The following is a 21,888-nucleotide window of genomic DNA, read 5'->3' as shown; positions in this document are numbered from 1 at the left end:
TGGAAGTCTGCCCACTCAATTACACAAAAGGGCAAAAACACCTAAGGGGAACGCAAGTAGGAAAAAAGCATATAGCCAACAATAACATTTATTAAAATTACTAATAAAACAAGCCAGAGTTTCAATCATCTAATCGGAGACTGACAAGATACACTGTCATGAGGTGTTGTTGAGATGATTTCCTAAAACATCACAAAACAAAGGATTAGGAGTACATCGGCTGGCCAAAGAAGTGAATGAATTTACACCATTCAAGTAAATTCAGACTGCGTATATTTGACAAAAGAACTCAATCAAATTTTATTTTAAAGGTCAATTCTGGCAATGTGGATGCAATTCACCCTGAGCAATGGCTGTTTTTGAACTGAACCCCCAGTCTTTGGGGCATGCCTGCTCACCTTAGTGTGTTAGGAGTGGTCATAGACCAATCTTGGGGAGATGATGTCATAAAAGTATAATGTGCAAAGTAAGGCCTGGATTAATTTTTCCTTTGTATATTGAATTTGGCTTATGCTCAACACTGTCTAGCAGAGCAAGTCAATACTATTACATCAAGAAATGGAGATTTTACAAACTTCCAAGAGACACCTCTTTGACTATCCAATGTCATCAAGACTATCATCATACCTACCTATTATTTGCACGGACTTGCATTGAAGAGATCCATTTGCTGAACCACTAGATCGTTTACACTTCTGCATTTCATCATAAATAGAGGTTGTGGCATTGGACACGCTTGTCATAACCCTGTATTTTTTAATGACTTTGTGTCCCTCACGCCTTAAAAATGAAGAGGCTATAATTACTGACTTATACATAGATTCATCATCGGCATGTTTTGCGAGTCTGTAATAGCGATTATTAAGGAATCGCTATTACAGACTCGCAAAACGGGATTCATGTAGAAATCGCAATATTAATTGCGAATCATACAGCTTCCTTATTTGCGATTAGCTAATTGCTAATCGCAAATAAGGAATAACTCCCCATTTATTCCTATGGGCCTAAAGGCCCATTGGAATGAATGGGAAGACATATCAATGTGCGAATCGCTATTAGCGATTCGCATTTTGAATTTGCGATTTCAAGGGTGCAGGGTTGTCCAAAGGAGACACCCAGTTGCACCCCTGAAATGATATTGGATGCTGGTGTTACGCACACACATGTCCCAAGGACATGTGTGTGTGTAACATACAACTTAGAAAAATGCACTTAAGTGCATTTTTCTAAGTTTCCGCTATTTACCACGAGGTTTGACTTCGCGGTAAATAGCGGCCCAAAAATGGGAATTCGCAAATTTTAAATGTTTCATGAATTGCATTTAAGGAATCTCAAATAGAGATCCCTTAAATGCAATTCCTCGCAAATTTGCGAATTCTATAATAGCGAATTTTGCATTTGGGATGATGAATCCCAAATGAAAAAATTGCGCTCGCAAAGGGCCAGATTCTCAGAATCTGTCCCTTTGCGAGCCAATTTTCCGTTGATGAATCTGGCCGTTAATCATTTTAGAAGCATAGAAAGTGTTAGTCCCGTTTACTATCAGCTCAGGAATAAAACATGGTATCTTATCTATGAGCCAAGCAGCCACATTTCACTTTAAACTTGCCTTTTGATATGGTGGTAGCTGGGCAACAGTGGTAAAATGAGCATTCCTATGAAATGCATAAGTATTTAAAATTCTGTTAAATTTCTTAAAAAGAAATTCTGAAAACAATATGCGGTTTTATATTTTGTTTACATTTCAGCTACCAAGAGTTTTATGTGGAACCAATGTAGGCGTCCCTTTCCCTTATATTTCCCCAGATTCCATACTTGATTCTTAGAATTCTGATGAAAATTAATTTAGAAGGAGGAAATTGATACAGTCTTTAGCAAATCAATATTGGCACTCAGCCCTTTGTTCGGAGTGTGGGAAAGACCAAAGTGAGAGAAACAACTTCAAAGTATGTTTTTCAGATAGCAATTTTTTCCTGCAGGTAAGCTGGCATGGAGAGAAAAGAAGAGAGAATTATGCCAAATTTCCCTCTCTATGAACTGTCAAGAATGGTTTAATTGGATGAATTTAGCATAACTTCCTTTTTTTATATTTCAGAAACCTGCAAACTCAGCTGTTATTTTCATTTAAAATGACAAATATTGGGCACATGACTGAAAATTCTTTAGGACCTAGGCCACCAGACTGCTTAAATAGGAGCCTCTTCTGTAAAGAGTCCCCTTCAAGAGTAAGAGTGCTCAAAAATGTGGTCTCCTCGTTTTCTTTCGTCATCTGTAGCACCAATGGGATACTTCTTTCCGTATTTGGACTGGTATGGCTATCTGCTGCTCAAGATGATGTTCCTGGAAGCCCATAACAGCAGTGCTTAGCTGTTGTGGTTCTCCGCCCCTCTATCGATTAGAAACAAAATTCACTAGCTTAACCCACAAGGATTCGGGGGAATGTCAGAAAAAAGGGTCCTTGAAGGACTTATCTTGCATCTAGGTCTCGTTACTGAAACGCAGTAGGAACTGTCAGGCAAACAGCGAATCAAACTGACTCAAACACTTACAACCACATTAGCAAGTACTTACGGAGGTGCTACTGAGGACCCCTTTTGGAATACAAAAACTACTTGGGCCACACTGGCTGCTCGAAAGAGAGCCTTCAGTGGAAGTCTTGACTGATACATCCTTGTAGACTTGTAGCTCTCTTTAATCTCCAGCACAGCATTCTCAAACTTTGAGCTTCTTTATCTCATTAAGCCACGTAAAACACATGAACTCATCAAATCTATAAATTATGTTTAAAGATAACTTTCCTTGTGGGCCATATCTTCATGAAGAGACAGGCACAGTCTACTGGCACCTCGTCAGAGTCCTAATTACTTCAAAAGTGGGCGAGGGTTCGATGATAGAGGTAAATAGCTTTAGGTGCTCATGTTTCTTGGTGGTGCTTATAAATACTCCCGAACCTGATAATGACCTGAAGACTACTATGCCAGGGTTGGAATGCAATGCGATTAACTCAAGTGGACTAACAAGATATTGAGGATCAAATTCCAGGCCTCATCACACCTTTACAGATTTTTGGGGGAATTTTTTGCCCTTTAAAAATGCGCTTGCAGCTTGTTACCTGATTTGTTTTTGATTACATTTTTGTGCACCGCTTCGACCATGTGTTTTTCAGTCATTGCATTATACCCAGCAATGTCATTCGCACTCTTTCTGCATTGATTCCCCTTTCATAAGATATGAATGTTCAAATAAATCTTTAGGTTTAAAGCATTTTATTGCATATTATTGAGACAATACAAAAACATGAAATACTGCTGCCAAGAACAAGTGCTACAGCCCAGCAATTGAAAGCGCGCCGAGGCGCTGAGTCTTTCCCCCTGAAAGGCCCAGAAGGCTAGCTTGTCTTAACGCGAAGAAAACGACAGCAGTGCAAGAAAGGAACAACCCTCCCCCAACCCCCCCATCCACCCCCTCTACCCAACTCCCCCAAGACCCCCCCTTCCCCCCACCCCCATCCCCGTCCAATACCCCAATCCGTCCCACCCCGCCCCTTCATCTCCCCCCCCGGCCGGTAAGTTCAGTCCAAATACCCTTCAGGGAGCCGATGCAGCAGGTGATGTCACTCTCAAGAGGCGAAGATACCTCAGGCAAGTAAGTTCCCTAAATTCAGTGACCAGCAGAGAGTGAAACGGTTGCCAGAGGTCATTGAACTGCCCCACATCCCCAGCTACCGTGAGCAATAACTTCTCCATTCCCAACACATGCCACAATCTATGCAACCAACCTGTGAGGTAGGGGAGTGTGGTGGTGCGCCAGTGTATGAGGATGTTCTGGGCCGCAGAGCCCAGCGCAATAGCAATTTGTCGGCCTCTACGGGATTTCAGGGGATACATCAGCCGAATAGGGAGGCCTTGCAGTACATACGCGGGGAAGCGTGGCAGCTCTATTTCAAAGTGTGTATCAATCTCATCTAACACCTCTGTCCAGTAGGCCTGCAGCAGCGGACAATCCCACAGGACATGCGTAAGTGTCCTGCCCACTTGCCCTCCTACAGTTACCATCAATATTGCGGTTCATCTCGCGCAGTCTTTCGGGAGTGTAATACCAGTAGGTGGTCACTTTAGTAAATGTTTCGGTGAGCGCCATGTGGTATGCAGAGTGTCGCGCTCGGTATGAGATCTGGCCCCACTCTTTGTGGCTCAGCGTCCTCCCCAGCTCCCGTTCCCACCGCTCCCTGCCCGGGTTGTAGAGGTGAGAGGAAGGGGGTTGCAAAAACTTGTAGAGGTCGGAGATCACTTTCGCGTCGGAAGTACGAGACAAAAGCCATCTCTCGTAGGGAAGAAGACTATTATCTGCTGTCTCCCGCACTTGCGGGTGCAACGCCCAGTGGCGTGCTTGTAGGTATCTCAGTCTCTCTGTCTCAGGCAACTCGTATTCCTGTCTGAAATTCGGAAAGGGAAGAACGCCTTCCGAGTCATACATGTGAAACAGAGTCCTGCACCCAGCGGCCCTCCAGTGCGTGAAAGCCCCCGGTTCCATTCCTGGGGTGAAGTCCGGATTCTCAACCAAAGGTGTAAGCGGCGAGGGGAACGTGGTAAGTCCGTGGGCGACACTCGTGGCGTCCCACACCTTCAACGGGACCTGCGTGACGAAAGACGCGTACAAATTGGGGGGATGGTGGGCCCTGCGTAAGAAGGGCACTTCCTGCAGCGGCCGGCCCGCCACTGCCTGGTCCTGGAAGAGCCAGTGCTTATCTGACTCCCATCTGCTCCACTTCACAAGGTATCGCAATTGTGCCGCCTGGAAGTATTTGCGTAGGTCTGGTATCCCCAATCCCCCCGCTTCTGGGGCCAATGTGGAAAGCGCCCTCTTCAGTCTAGGTTTGCGGCCTTGCCAGATGAAACGCGCAAGATCCGCTTGCATTTGCCGAAGCCACCACGAGTGGGGCTGAAGCGGCAGAGCCCGGAACAAATAAAGGATTTGTGGCAGGACCGTCATCTTAACCGCGGCAATCCTGCCGAGCCAGGACAACGTGCCTTTATTCCAACGTCCCAGTTCCTCTCTGATTTTCTTGCCCAAAACAGTATAGTTGGCAGTCCCATAGCAGGAAGGGTGGGTGCCAGTAAAATGCCTAAGTAAGGCATGAGCTCCGACCACCACTGCATGGGGAAGAGGCTCTGCAGCTCGGATCTTGTGGCCGCATCTAACGACACATCCAAGGCCACCGATTTCCCCAAGTTCATTTTGAATCCCGCGACCGCCGCAAAGGCGTCCAGCTCCGCAATGCATGCCGGGAGCGCCCTTTCCGGGTCGTCCAGGGTCAGAATAACATCGTCCGCGTACAGACTGACAGTGTGGGTGTACCCCCCCATTTTCACCCCGGTCGCACACGGGTTCTGGCGTATCCTTTGGGCAAATGGCTCCATATATAGAGCGAAGAGCAACAGGGACAGCGGACAACCCTGCCTGGTGCCCTTCTCTATCGTAAAACTCTGTGAACTGCAGCCATTCACCCGCACCGTCGCAGAAGGAAACTTATAGCAGATAAATACCAGGGAGCAAAATTTCTCCCCAACTCCTACTTTCGCCAGGACCCGTCTTACCGATTTTTTGAGCTTACATATCCTTATGTCTTCGTTTGCATGCATTTCATAAGCAAAACTTTGGCTTATGCATATGCTTTCATGATTATTTTTTTTAAAAGAAAAAACGAACTTATGGAGATCAATTGTTTTTCACCGTTACATGTTTCTTTTTTTGCTTTGTTGTCATTACCATTTCATTAATTTAGGCTGTGTGCCACAAATACAAGGCTTTTAATAAAAGTTTATTTTGTATTAAAAAAAATTTAAGTAGCATGCAACTTACAAGTATGAAACATTTGCACAGCGTTCGTGTATTTTGTTGGCAGTTTTGAATCACTCCACATTGTCTAAAAGGTCACTTTTTGTGTTCCTTTTAATTGTACTAAGCAAGCGGAAGTTCAGGCCTGGCACACCACCCTTTCTGATTAAGATGGCCCTATTCAAATTGCAGTTATTGCACATGCTGCAATTGGTTGGTTTTTATTTTCGTGTGTAATAAATTGTGCTTTTTTTCTATACTGTTTCTTGGGCAAGATTGCGTTGAAACTGTAGTGCTTTTTTATATGTCACTTTTGTGTGTGATGAATTATGTTTTAATTCACATTTTATACTTTATATGTTTTTCTGTGTTCTTAATGTGTTTTTTTTAGGTCTCGCCTGAGCCAGCGCATGCCCTGCTCTGGCAAAACATTTAATAGCTGCTTCAAAGGAGCTACCTTGCCGGCCAGCAGCTTACTATTAAGCACCCAAGCGCGCGTGGCGTGCACAGCACTTTTTCCTGCCGCACGCGTGCGCACCACTTGCGTCACATCTCACGTTTTTTTTTATTTCCGGGCCCGTGCACTTTGTGTATTCATGTTGATCTCCCGTCGTCTTCCAGGTGTGTCTTTGGATGTTATGCACACTCCCGCGTCAGCGGGGGAGTGCATGAGGTTTCTGAGAGACTGGAGAGTTGATGACTTTGTTACTATTGGTAAGGTTCCTGCACCCCGCCCGGCACGAGTGCTTGCTCAAAGCAAGAAACTACATTTCCCTATTGGCTGTGTAAACTGAGCGGAAACACTCTATTAACAAATGTGATGAGCATTGCCACCAACCAACCAGAGAGTTGTTCCAAGAGCGAAACCGATTGATGTGGTATGTGGGCGGGCTCAGACTATTCTCACAGTATTTAGGGTCCGTGTTCGAGGTTTCGATCGGTGACAACGACTTCAGTTTGTGTGAGTGGGGTTTGAAAGCAGGATGGCTGTTAACAGCGGAGGTGTGGGAGGCTGTTTATGAAGAAAATAGATGGTACGGTATACTACTTCAACAAAGGTCGACAACTTATCTGTTCTCTTTACTGGTATTTTGATTGGATATGGCTCCATTGTAAAATCTCCGGCTAATCTTCACGCACTGTCTTGTTTACGATTTTCTAGTTTTGTACAATAATTTTTGGTTCTGGGTCTTCGATGCTAAGTTACTAGCAAAGCCCCCAAATGATTTTTGATCCTGTTGAGTTATGCACAGATGTTAAATATTAAAAGCAATAGTGTTGTAAGGAAGTTGAGATAAGCAGTGACAGTGTGAGGTGTGTTTTACAAAAAAAAATTCTGAGACCGAGGTTGGGCTTGCGATGCTGGGGGCACACCTCACTAAGACATTACTCCAGTTATACCTCTTGGTATTCAGCTGCTTCTTTAAACGTTGCCTTGGGTGCCCCACGTATATAACGTGTTTTTAATTTGTTTCAGGGACTGTCCAATGTCACTGTTCCAAGGCATTTATAAGTTGCAGAAAAAGACCTTGTGGCAGACTTCCAAATGTCTATTCAGGATGGGCTTTACATTTTGCAAATTATTGATCAATGTGACTGACCCCAAATGTTTTTAAATGTTCAATGTTTCCATCACAGAGCCACTGGAACTTTACACTATATTAGTTACTTGGAACCCCATTCTAGTTCAAACATTTATTGTAAGTGTTTTTTTTAATTAAGCATTAGGACAGTAACCAGCGCTTGAAATGGAAAAATTGAAATGCAGGTACTATGCACCAGAGTACCTGCTTGTTTCTGAAAAGTACTGGTACTCTCCAATTAGAAGTATTCTGTTTCTCTTGAGGAGTGTCGGTACTGTCCCTCTTATCTTAGTTCCTTCACTTGCATGATAACCCCTTACGGGCAGCTTAAAGTGTCCAGTAAACATGTTTAATTTTCTTATATTAGCACAAAATCAGAACTTTATTGCTTTTAGGCGCTAAGGCATTGAGAAGAAATACAAGTGCACTGGCTACGCAGTCAAGTGGTTGGGACTGTCCTTGAATACGTTGTCCAGGGTTAGATATCCAGTTTAGGGTACTGAGGTAATTCAGTTAAAAAGAAAGGTAACATTCAAGGCATAATAACACCAGGATAAAATACACTGTGATGTAAACTATACAACACAGGCTAAACATGACAGAGCGACCAACCAGAAAGGGAAGCAGTGTAGACAAGGGGGCACAACTCTCCGCTTTCATAAAGGAATGCACACCCAAATGATAACACCAGTCACAGAACTAGACCGACCCCGTCCACAACTGCGCAATGTCAGCCTGCAAAGCGCAGAAATACAGACAGGTTTAGAAGTCTCACTGTAAACCCTAAGAAAAGAGCAATGTTGTATTGGAAAACCTTTTAAGCAATAATGAAATTATGTGTTTGTGATCGAAGATTGATGTACATTTGATAAATGCCTTATATGGCGAACCTCTAAGTAGAATGTCTATGAATTCTAGCCAACATTGTATAAGTAGATTCACCACTTGCTTAGAAGCAATCTACGATACAGACATGCACCCCTAGCTGTCTAGTTTCACATATAGTGACATGTTCATATGGATATTTATGAAGCTACAGACATTGTCACCTTCTCAAAACGTCTTTTCTTTTTACAATACTTTCAATTATGTGTCGTCCCAAATTGTGGCTAGCAGCGCTAAGAGGCCTTTCGTATTGTATTGTGCACATTGTATGCTGCGGTCTCTAACTTCCGAATGTGAATCTAGCAGTGTAGCTGTCAGTGTGCAGCCGGTGCAGTGGCACCGAGGCGAAGGGGTTTGAAAGGCCCTATAGTGCCTTGCATCCGCTGCAGTTAAAAACAAGCATTTGTAATGCAATAGGTCTCGCATTTACGCAAGTTTAAGCTATTGGCATTTTAAATGAAAATCCCTTTCATTTGTCTTTTAAAAACCAAAACATAAATAAAAGGCATCGTCATTTACAATGTCAATAGCGCAAACTCTTGTAAATGCGAGACCCATTGCATTGCAAATGCTGGTCTTCTATGGATATTTGATTATCCGAATAAAAAATGTTTTGATTGACTGACTAATACGGATTTCAACCATATAAAATAATATATAGACATTTGGTCTTCACGTTCACTCCTTGCTAGAATTAGATGAGTGCCTGGTGTTACCTGGTTGCGCCTGTTCTCCAGAAGTGATGTCTCATACAATTGTGCGTTGTGAAGAACAATGCCACAAAAAGCCAAGTAAGCTGAAAAGTCCTGCAAAATAAATGTCATGAAATCAGCAGCGATAACAAATATCTGATCTGCATAAACATACACAGAAAAAAGCAGAGCATACTTGAACTAATGACATTGAAAACCTATGCAAGATATGGTCTGGCTATAAGCTTAAATTAAGATATTTCATGACATGATTGTATACATATTTGCACAACTTGTATGCAACATACTCTCAGGTTTTAGCTCTAGGTTTTCACAGCTTTCAAACCGAGCATTTGCTAACAACATACATAGAGTGGGCTTTGGTTCTGCCCTTTTTAACCTCTGGCTTTCTTCGATCAGCCTACTTCAGGCCTTGGCTTGAGACTTTGTTAATCACTTCTATGTGCTGTTTGGGCGTATCCTTCTGCCTCCACTCAAGTGCCTGCACTGGACTCCATGACAACTGGGCCATGTAGCCCTCTGTCCGCTCTTACCGGTTCACTCATGTGTGTCTCAATTAATATGGTAATATCACCTGTGTTAGCTCATTAAACCCAGACTTACTGGCGCTGGCATTGCTTGTTTTATTTTACAGTCTTTTTGCAGGTGATGTTGTTACTGTGAGTGAATGCCATGCATTGAACAACAGAGAAGTCGAATTGTGGTCACTGACGCATTCTGTGGTCTACTGAATGTGCGTTCCCTACGGAAACATGCCATTGACATCCATGACCTCCTTACGGGGAAGCAGTGGGACCTCTTATTCCTCACGGAAACATGGCTTGATCAAGACTCCATGCCGGAGGTCATTGAGGCCATTCCTGAAGGCTATGGCATACAAAGGCTAGATAGACCACGTGGGAGAGGGGGTGGGATAGCCATTGTTGCGCGGCGAGATTACCAATGCCAGCTGGATCGCATGGCGATCGACGGCAGTGAAGCTGGCGCCTTTTCCATTTTGATTAATGGCTGCTTCACTCTGAAAGGCTTGCTAATCTATCGTCCTCCAGGCTCTTCTACTGCCTTCGTTGAAGAGCTAGTGGAAGGTGTTACAGAAGCTGCTCTGCGCTCAGACAAATATCTGGTCCTAGGGGATCTGAACCTTCACCTAGATACCCCCTCGGACAAAGTGGCGAGCGAGCTATGCCACACGATGGCTAACCTACAATTTGAGCAGAAGGTACTGTTGCCTACTCATAAGTTGGGCCACCTTCTGGACCCAGTTTTTGCCAACTGGAGTCAAGTGGACGCCCATGCCCCGATTCCCATTGCATGGTCTGATCACTTCCTCGTCCCTTTTACCATTGAATTACAGGAACCCCGTCCTAATGACCCTCCCGCTGATAAACATCCTAGGCGGAAATGGACGACGTTCTCCCAGGCCAAATTCAATCTGGCACTTACCGAGAAAGGTATTCCCGTGGGGGACGGGGCTGATGAAGTCAATGCCAACTTTGACCAACGCATCTTTGAAGCCCTGAATCAGGTGGCACCGCTTGGCTTGTCGAAATCAGGCGGCCGAATACAACGGTCGGCACCTTGGTATAATGAAGATCTGCGAACGGCCAAGGCTGCATGCAAACGCGCCGAAAGGCAATGGAGGATTGCATACTCCGCACAGGCCAAAACTACTTATATGGATTGCAGGCGGGCATATCATATGATGATTAGGAAGGCCAAATCATCGTATTATTGCAATAAAATTGAGGAAGCCAAACAGTCTACCAAGGAGCTTTTCTCTATTTATAAATCCATTGCAATAGGAAAAACTGCCACAGCACCGAAGGAGCTCTGCACCACGGAGGGCTGCAATCGCATTGCGGAGTACTTTGCAATTAAAGTCTCCAACATTTACAACTCCTTCCCCCAGAAGACAGATAGAGGCACTGCCCCCGTGGAACTCCCTCGAAGGGAAGGGGAACATCGGTTGACCATGTTTGTCACTCCTTCCACAACGGAGCTTCTCCGTATATGTGGATCCATCAAATCCGGTTCCCCCAGAGACCCGACTACCCCGAGCCGGCTTAAGGATAGCTTACCAGTGCTAGAGCCCTACGTCCGTCAGCTTTTGGACGTCTCTTTTGAGTCTCAGGTGGTCCCGAAGGCCTGGAAGCAGGCGGTGGTACTTCCCCTGCAAAAAAAGGCCAATGTCAGCTTTGATAAATTGGACAACCTCCGTCCTATCTCCCTCCTCCCCTACATGGCGAAGGTGGCGGAAAAAACAGCCAATATACAGCTCATGCAGTTTGTGGAGACGGCTTCGCTACTCCACGACTCGCAGTTTGGCTTCCGTCCCCGCCACTCGACGGAGTCCGCTCTCCTCGTGGCGGTAGAAGCTCTTAGACAGGGAGTAGACGAGGGCCAGACGATGGCACTGATCCTTTTAGACCTAAGCGCAGCATTCGACACTGTAGCACATTCCACCTTGCTACAGTGTCTGAGTGAAGGTGGGGTGACAGGTGCTGCGCTTGGCTGGATCAAGTCCTTCCTCTCTGAGAGATGCTTTCAGGTCAGACTGGGTGAGTGCTATTCCAGGGAGATTGAGTTGGGCCAGGGCGTCCCTCAGGGTTCGTCCCTGAGCCCAACTCTATTTAATATTTACGTTTCCCCCCTAGCGGCTATTGTGGAGGGTCACGGCCTCCGCTTGGTGTCCTATGCCGATGACACGCAGCTGGTCATCTCCCTATCGCGCGCGCCCGGTCTTGCGGCAGACATCTTCAGGAATTGCATGAAAGACCTTGCGGCCTGGATGTCTGCCAACTGTTTAAAGTTGAACGGGAGCAAGACCGAGGTGCTCGTGGTGGGGGGTGTACCGTCGGCGTGGTCGTCGGCGTGGTGGCCACCTTGTCTGGGGGAAGTCCCCGCTCCCTGCCGGGAGGCTAGGAATCTGGGCGTGTGGGTCGATAAGGACCTCACCTTTGGCCCACATGTCGGTCGGGTGGCGGGGGTATGTTTCAGCGTTCTGAGAGTTCTTAGGAAAGTCTTAGACCTGCTTCCTATCTCTGCTCGTCGGACGCTGGTACATGCCTTGGTCACCTCCCGACTTGATTACGGGAACCTGCTTTATTTGGGGGCCACAGGCAAGGTCATCGGTCGCTTGCAGGTTCTTCAAAATGCGGCAGCGCGGTTGGTCCTTAGACTCCCTAGGAGATCTTCCGCCAAGCCAGCCTTGCGAGCGCTCCATTGGCTCCCCATTGAGAGGAGAGTAAAGTTCAAGGCCCTTTCCACCTGCCACCGTATTTTGTACGGCAAGGCACCTCTCCCGCTCCAGAGCTTAGTAGCCTACTACGAGCCTACACGCAGTCTTCGGTCCTCGCAGGTTGGGCTGTTAAAAGTTCCAAGAATATCTAAAGCTCGGATGGGAGGCAGGTCCTTCAGATACCTCGCTCCCATATGCTGGAACAAACTGCCACTGGAACTTCGGCTTGAGCCTTCTGAGATCCAGTTTAGGAAAAAACTTAAGACTTATCTCTTTCAGTAGACAGCTGGGTTAGGAGGAGGGGGGACAGTCATTTCACTTACCATAGCGCGGGGACACGCCAGTGGCGTAACCAGGCGCTTAATAAATGCCCAATAATAATAATAATAATTCAAACCGTTTTTTCATAATAACCACAGACGAGGCAATTGCTGTTTCTTGTACAGCGTCACTGAATAGTCGTCTACAATGTTAGGTAGGATGTATTCCTCATCAAAAAGGCGTTAATTTAAATCAGGGTTGGCTAAAGAAGATCCGAGAGGTAAGGCGGCAGATCCGTAACACATTTTCAGAATAACCACAATGCATTAAAGTTTTATTTGTGTTTTTACTAACATTACTTATTGATTTTCAGTAACAAAAAGAGAACAATATAGTGACAAAATATTTTAGAAGAACACAAAGTGCTGAAATAAAGGTGAATGCCGAAATAAAACACCATACCAAGTTTATAAAGTACTCCACACCCATTTGTTTGGTACAGCATATCACAATACATTGAAGAAGACAGTCACAATGGAGGGAAGGGAGCAGGGGGATGGAAGAGGTGGGAGTCCATGAGACAATATGTAACATGTCAATAGCCATTCTCTCTCGGTAGGAACTGTCTGTCGTCCATAATGGCACACTATACAGAGCTTGGCCACTGTCAGAGATGCTGCAACCCATCTACGTAGCTGGCACATTATTCCCATTAAGTCAGTCATGTTGTGTAAAATGCCTATGTGCTCTGCTGAAAGGTTGAAAGATCGAATTGCGGACGACAATATTGCCCAGACATCAATCCAATAATGGCACAGTTTAGGACAGCACCATAAATGACAGCACCATAAAACCTAGATTAGATCACATACCATATGGCCACATCGTCAATATCTTGAGTGAGGGAGCAGGCCGGCTTGAAGTAATTTAGAGATGTGGGGATGCCAGTATCACTTATGCAGTCATTTAAAGTACATAAACTTCAATCTCACCTTCTTGATTAATGTATTGTGTGTGGCTAGTAGCAAAGACCACTAGAATATTCTAGATACAATGACTTTTGCAAAACAGCCTGTAACCCGATACAGGCTTTTTCTGGAAGAGTTGATCTACAAATATTTTCCATAGGCCCAATACTCCAAATTGTGCACAGGGCCCTAATATATTGTTGGAATAGTGATTCCACTAAAGCCATGGTCTGGGTATTCAGGAGTCCATGTAGACAATGTGAGAAATGTTTATATTGCCAATGCAATACAGTGTTCAGTGCAAACTCAGAATATATAACATTGAAGGTCTTATGTTGATGTACTTGAGTGACACCCTCAGATTCCCACCCTGCCGAGTGTACCACAATTTTGGACACCCACGTTGCACCACAAGGAAGCAACGTTATGTAGGAATGGGCCTACTCCCACTTGTTATGTATAGTTTTCCAGTAACAAGCCTAGCATTAGTGAATGGATTACCCAATGATGGACGAAAGGACGCATACAAATATTATGAAGGCAATCTTGTACTCAATGCTACGTGGCCTGCTATAGACGTATCCACAATGGAACAGAAGAAGCAATTATGCTAGCTGTTGTACATTGTGAGGTATGTATTGTGTATGCATGGTGGGCAGCCGTAAATATTTTGCATTGGGCAGAATATAGATGAGAATTAAGCCTTACAAATTGCATGCGCACACCATTGCTGGAGGGCAGCCGTAAACCTCCAGCAATGGTGTGCGCATGCAATTTGTAAGGCTTAATTCTCATCTATATTCTGCACAGTGCAAAATATTTGATGGTCAAATTAATTTCCATTAAAATCGATCTGTGTATCCGAAGGCTGAGCAAACCAAAGACATAAATGTATGGAGGTGCTATGGTCATTTTTGATATACCCCATAGAGGCAGTTTAAGGTGGGACCAGCACACAATGCCATTCAGAGCTTTGGCCATCAGTGGATTTCGGTTGTCTTCTACTATCCTATCCAGTCCCTTATTAAATAAGATCCATAAATATCAGAGACTTCTAGGGATCCACTTCATGTTATAGGCACCAAATGCTGCCCTTCTTGGTGATATTGGGCATGGGTAGGGCCTTGTATTTTCTCCAGAAGATTTTATATCTATTGTAGTTAACAATCCGGCCTACCACCTTCATCAGTGAAGGTGAGCGACACCTCAGGATTAATGAGTTTCCGTAAGATATTGTATGCTTGTAATAAGGTTTCACTGACTCAAATTGCATTGGTAAAGTCTTGATACCCTTAGAAATGCCTGTCGTTGCTGACAGAGGCACAAGGGTTAGAAGGAAAAAAACACTATAGTGGCATCCCTGACAGGGAATGGTTGTGACACAAATACACAACTGTGTCTGTACACCACGATCTCAACCGAGCCATTAATCCTTGGAGATAAAATCCTTCCCTCAACCCGCCCTCTACAATGTTCTAAACAAGTAGCCCCCCTCAACGCAGTCAAAGCTTTCTCCATGTCAAGAGAAACAACCAAGACATCTGGTGGGTAATTTCAGACCTGCCACTGAATACGAGACAAAGGTCTGAGATGTTTCCCAGGGGAGCAGCATGGCACAAATCTCACTTGTGAGTCATTCACCAAAGATAGTATCACATTGAGGAGTCTTATGACCAGTAATTTACTATTATTTTGAGATTCAGATTTATCACTTGTACGGGTGGGAAACTGCTATATTCCAAAAGAGCCTTTCCTCCCTTATGTATGATGGTAATTTTGACCTTATTCAAGAGACAGTCCAATATTCAAGTGGTTTAGACTTCATTAACCCTTTCACAGCTTGGGTGTTGCATGCTTCTGTGCCAGGAAATTAAAAAAAAGAGATTGGCATTAGGTTGTTCAAACACATGTACCTCATTGGGGCACCCATACACACTATACTTTTTCGGCGCATTCAGAGCTACGTATTGGTGCAAACCGTACATCAATATCTCAGAGCTGCCTGTATAGCAAAAATATAGAGATATTCTCGAATTCTTGACCAAATTTCTGAATTTTTGGTTGCATTCCTGAAAAGGATCAATACAAATCCTTAAACACTGAGCAAGGGAACGTTGCCCTGAACATCTGGGGTCTGGCAATACCACATTTTTCTCCATGGGACATGTAGTCTGCACAATTAATTATGTAACATTAGCATAAATCACACAATTATGGCACAATCACTGTTTATGGAGCACTGTTGATTTGATGAAAGTTATAAAAACTATACATGTTCCAATTGTGTACGCATAAGGAATTAACTGGACCTCCAATGGAATGACCAGCTTGTAGAAGGCTCTGAGCATGATGTTTATTGGATTTTTGTCAATTTATTGCCGTGCTAATTCTCCATCGAACTGGAAAATATTGCTGCCAAAACTTGACACCCAAATGTGTTCCTATGGGTTTCCTGAGCAATGGAGTGACAGGCATGTGCTCCCACCCCCTGGGTGCAGTAAATTTTTGAAATTTGGAAAGCAGCTGTAAGCAAAATGTCGGTTTAGGGTATCTGCCTTTCAGTCACACACCTATTACCCTTGGATAGTATGGAAACATTCCACAACAATATATGTTCATCATATGCACATCCCAAGGTTTCAAGATTGGCTGCCAGACCTCCCTCACTCTGATTAGCTGGCTGCAACCATTCTGAACGAGATGTTTGTCAACATTTTAGCATTGTTTCCCAAAGCATGGATAGTCCTTTGAGACACCCTTACGCAGGAGGCAGTCTTGAAGAAATCCCTCCCAAAGTCTGGCCATTAATGTTGTGAAGATCTAGGTCTCCAGGGCTTTGTGGTAATAGACACGTTTGCTTATTATATAGATTCAGGGTGTGCACAGACAGTGTTTAATTTGAGCTGGTGGTTTGACCCACTGGCACTCATTTTTGGGGACATGTGCTTATTTATCCTCACCAGACTTTGATCCAAAGCAAGACAGTGAAAAGCACAACATGGGAAAGATGGAAAAACAAAGATAGAGAGGGAAAGCAGGGATGAAAAAGAACCTGTAAGAGTGGGATGAAGCGGCAGGGTGATTCTGGTGGTGGATTACAGAGTGACAATGTTGAATCAAGACTACGCAGCCTTGGTATTTACACCCCAATCATTGATAGTGCTGGCTGTGGGTTACAAATTAAGCAGCACCCATGGACAATAAACTGGGTGTTGTGTATCCAGGAACTTAGTTGCAAGCAAAATGCCATATTATGATACTTTCTTCTGGTCACAGGTATCCTCTCTGGTTTGTAAGAAAACATATTACAATTATGTATTTGTACGCATCTGATGGAGCATGATTTTTGCACATAATCATGCTTGATCAAGTCTGCTCTTAAGTTTGTTAATAAATAAGCATAATTAACAGTGGGAAAATTATTAACATGTAAAACTTTCAAAAGTAAAACGTTAAAATGTGCAAGATAAACACAACACGTTTAATAATCAGAAGTGGTAATGTTTACCGTGTAGAAAGAATGGAAAATATGAAGTTTTTACGTGAGCTAGGATAACACAAGAGAGAAAGTCGATATACACAAAACTTATAGGTAGAATTTAGATAAATATTAATAAATGAAAATGCTTAGAGTAAAACGTTTCATGATTATGTTTCTTCTTTATAATAAGAAAGTAATGGATTAAGTAATAATTTATATTTTGAAACTAATTAGAGAAAAGAATCCTTAATTTCTGTTTTCCTTGTGAAATTCCTCCTTTTTATGTCTTAATTAATAATATGTGTGTTTTATTCTTCAGAAAAATTACGATTTATGATTCCCCTATGAAGGCCTCAAACCCTGCTAGAGTTATTTTTCTTTTGTTAACTAGGCCTCAAAATAATGTATTTTGTCCTTCATTATTTCTAAAATGCTGATTTACTTGTTTAGTTGTGTACATCATATCACTAGAGTTTCCTTTCTACGGTGAGAGTATTTCTTTCTATGAATAATTGTGTTGACTATCTTGCAAGCTGATGTGGAAGCGAGCATGAGGACATGAAGAAGTTTTAAGTTTCTTTCCTGCTTCCGTAGAGTAATGACATCTTTAATATTAAGAATGGACTGTCCTGTTGCAATTCCGGATGACATAGCCAGGAGAATGATCACCTCATGAACTTAACCAATGGAACTGTGTAGAACTAAGAAACTGAAACATTGAGGGGTTGTATTTGTGGACATTTTAGGGTATAATTATTCCTGTGGGAAAAGAACTGGTAGTAGCCAATTTCTTGAAAAAAGAGCTCTGCTGTTTCACTCTCTATGCTGCTCTGGCTGGCTATATTCCGTGCAAATATTGGGCGTGACATGTTGTCAGTCCGAACCTGTCTCCTTAAAACTGAATCATCCCGATTACCTTGCACTTTATCGGCTCAAGATGTTGCACAAGCTATACCTTTTTGGCTAAAGGGGTAGCTACTTCTGACTATATTGATCTTAGGTTCGTATTATTTCTTCTTTCTCTCTCTCTTACACTTCTTATTGATTATGATGTATTTGTCAAACTGTATTTTTTTATTGTGATTTTACCTGTAATATTGAAATATAGTGAAATTAATATTACTAATATATTTGCTGTATTGACCATTCAAATGTTGATGATTTAGATAAAAGTGACTAGATAAGTACACAGAGTTTTGTCTTTATTAGTGATTTTTTTTACATTGATACCAACTGTGACTATTATGGTTGTTTAGGCTTTTTCTTTCATTATAGGTCCTCATGAAGGAAATAGCACCCGTCTCTCATTGTCTGAGTCCCAAAAAGCCCTCCAAGGATCTATCAGCGGACCAGATGTATATAAATTGTTATAGAATTTCTATGGGCCCAAACTCTTAGATATAATAAAAGATTCCATGCATGTTTTTTGAGATATTGTGAAAGAGTATAAAATTTACACCGCTTCCGCTGGATCTCATCCTAGCGTTTATATTGCTAGTTGCCAGACCTTGCTCATATTAAATCCTTTGATCCTAATGCAGGCACATATCCCTGACAAAACATGAATTTCACCTAGGTCTCTTTGTGGCTGATGAGCATTGTGGTACTAGACATGCATGGATTTTGTATGGCTTATGTTGGCCCACAGACAAACTAGGTGTAGTGCATTTTGAAAATTCAAACAGCAGCTGAAAGCAAAAAGTTGGTTATGGGGACCAGTCATATGGAAGCATGTATCTCCTCCTCCTCCCTCGCTCCGCCCCCACCACTCTCCATTTATGGCAGAGTCCGCGCGTGCGAGCAGCGTTCACGCGCAGCGGGTGCGCCAATGGTGCGCCAAAGGCGCGCCAAAGGTAAGCCCGTCTGCGCCCATCCGTGACTGGACCGCGCCCAGCGCCAGACCCCCTGGCTCTCGCAGATGCCACCCCACCCGCAGGACGTACGCCGCCGCCACCCTCAGCGCACTCAACACCGGACGCCTCCCCGGCTGCCACCAAGCCACCCCAGGACGCACCCACGGACCCTTCATCTGCCAATCCTGCAAGTTCGCCTGCATCCGGACCTGCAACCCACCCGCACCCGCCAAGCTAAGCACCATCAGCAATCACCTGAAGTGCATCCTGCTCAACACCCGCTCCGTCCACAGACACGCCGTGGAACTATGGAACCTGCTCGACACCACATCTCCGGACGTCGCCTTCCTCACGGAGACCTGGATGAACGCCTCCTCGGCACCAGACATCGCCATAGCCATCCCGGACGGCTACAAGATCATCCGGAGGGACCGCGTCAACCAGACCGAAGGAGGCATCGCCATCGTCCACAAGAACACCATCCGGATCACGACCAACTCCGACGTCACCCCCACAGCCACCGAACATCTCCATTTCCAGATACACACGGACCCCAAGACCACACTCAGAGACACCCTCATCTACAGACCCCCAGGACCCCGCACATAATTCAGCGAAGACATCGCAGACTTCATCAGCCCACACGCCCTCCCCTCCGCTGACTACATCCTCCTAGGGGACCTCAACTTCCACATGGAGAACAACAACAACAACAACACCACCACCCTTCTGGACAACCTCGCCAACCTCGGACTCAAGCAACTGGTGAACACCCCTACCCATAACGCCGGACACACGCTTGACCCAATCTTCTCCTCCAGCAAGCACATCTCCTTCAGCCATTCCACCGGACTCCACTGGACAGACCACAGCTGCGTCCATTTCAGCTTCAGAAAGACCACAAGTCACCACCTCCCGCAACAGGTTCCCCGCAGGAACTGGAACAAGATCACCACCGAGCAGCTCACCGCATCACTGAATCAGAACCCTCCCACCAGATCAACGGACCCCAAAGAAGCAGGCCTCAACCTCACACAGTGGATCACCAACTGCACCGACGACCTTGCAGCCCTGAAAACCCATCCCAGCAGGCCCGGAAGCAAGAAAGCCCCGTGGTTCAACGACGACCTCAAAAACTCCAAGAAGAACAGCCGCACCCTCGAGAATGCCTGGCGAAAGAACCCGACCACAGACAACATGACCGCTCTCAAGCACGCCACCAGCAAACACCACCAGCTGATCCACCCCACCAAGAAGACAGCATTCAAGAAACGACTAGACAACAACGCACACAACAGCAAGGAGCTCTTCAGCATCGTCAAAGAGCTCTCCAACCCCAGTGCCGGACACAACGACATCACTCCCTCACAAGACCTCTGCGACTCACTCGCCACGTTCTTCCACAGCAAGATCGCAGACATACACAACAGCTTCGGCGAACAGACCACGCACCCCAACACAGAACCGATGACCCCCACCACCACCCCGGTCAGCACTAAAGACACCACCCGCACGATGAACACCATCCACTCCGGATTACCAACCGACCCATGCCCCCACCACGTCTTCAACAAGGCCGACTCCGTCATGGCACCCCAACTCCGGGACATCATCAACTGCTCCTTCAACACCGCCACCTTCCCGGAGAGCTGGACACACGCCGAACTCAGCGCCCTTCTGAAGAAACCATCAGCAGACCCCACCGACCTCAAGAACTACCGCCCCATCTCGCTCCTCCCGTTTCCTGCCAAAGTCATCGAGAAGACCGTCAACAAACAGCTGCCCGCCTTCCTCAAGACGAACGGATCCCTCGACCACTCACAGTCCGGCTTCCGAGCCAATCACAGCACGGAGACCGCCCTCATTGCAGCCACCGACGACATCCGAACCCTGCTCGACAACGGGGAAACAGCGGCCCTCATCCTTCTGGACCTCTCCGCAGCGTTCAATACTGTCTTCCACCGCACCCTAGTACAACGCGTCAGCAACGTCGGAATCCAAGAGAAGGCCCTGGAGTGGATCATTTTGTTCCTTGCCGGAAGAACCCAGAGAGTCCGCCTCCCCCCGTTCAGATCAGAGGCCACCGAAGTCATCTGCGGCGTACCACAAGGATCATCACTCAGCCCCACCCTCTTCAACGTGTACATGAGCCCGCTCGCAGCCATCGCATACCAACACAGCCTCATCATCATCTCCTACGCCGACGACACCCAGCTGATCCTCTCCCTCACCAACGACCCCGCCACCACCAGAACCAACCTGCACGAAGGGATGAAAGAAGTAGCAGATTGGATGAAGAACAGCCGTCTGAAACTGAACTCAGACAAGACGGAAGTCCTCATCCTTGGACCATCACCATCTGCCTGGTACAACTCCTGGTGGCCCCCGGCCCTTGGCAGCGCACCCAAACCAACGGACCACGCACGCAACCTGGGCTTCATCCTGGACTCCTCCCTGTCGATGACCAGACAAGTCAACGCCGTCTCGTCCTCGTGTTTCAACATCCTACGCATGCTCCGAAAGATCTTCTGTTGTATCCCCACTGAAACCAGGAAGACGGTCACCCAGGCACTTGTCACCAGCCGGCTGGACTACGGAAACACCCTCTACACCGGAACCACCGCCAAACTGCATAAAAGACTCCAACGCATCCAGAACGCCTCCGCACGACTCATCCTGGACATCCCCCGCCACATCTTTCATTTGAAAACGAAGACCCGATACGAACAGACGCTTTTGCTAGAGCAGGGGATACGATAATACCATTTTTTAAGAAACTACCCCAACGCTCAGAAAAGTAAAGGCAGCTCACCGCGCCTCTATTATTCCTTCTACTGCGAGATCTCTTTTTGACCATTATAGAGAGACTCGTTCTGGTCATTGAAGCCAACCGCCATTGATCTTGATATTCATCCCCGCTACAAGTCAAGAACAACTAAAGAGTAGTGACATAGAAGTGTCTGAAGATTTACAGACTTTGAAAAGTTTTCTAATCCTTATCGGATAGGAGAATCATTAGTAACCTTCAGATAGTTACCGCCCAATAAGAATATCTCCTCACATCCTGA

The 21,888-nt window shown here is 45.3% G+C and overlaps 1 protein-coding gene across 10 annotated transcripts in view; it reads right to left on the bottom strand.

Moving 5' to 3' along the window:
• The window catches only part of PDE5A (phosphodiesterase 5A), a 783,446-nt gene that overhangs the window by 362,868 nt on the left and 398,690 nt on the right, over positions 1 to 21,888 (bottom strand). For all 10 annotated transcript variants that reach the window (XM_086961429.1, XM_086961430.1, XM_086961428.1 and 7 more), the window contains exon 5: positions 9,023 to 9,112. In XM_086961429.1, the coding sequence (XP_086817555.1) occupies positions 9,023 to 9,112 (90 nt within the window). The remainder of the gene's footprint in view (positions 1 to 9,022; positions 9,113 to 21,888) is intronic.

This window comes from Lissotriton vulgaris, chromosome 3_1, assembly GCF_964263255.1.
Source record: "Lissotriton vulgaris chromosome 3_1, aLisVul1.2, whole genome shotgun sequence".
Lineage (NCBI taxonomy): Eukaryota > Metazoa > Chordata > Amphibia > Caudata > Salamandridae > Lissotriton > Lissotriton vulgaris.
The sequence above is the reverse complement of the archived record's forward strand: the minus strand, read 5'-3'. Positions and strand labels throughout refer to the sequence as shown.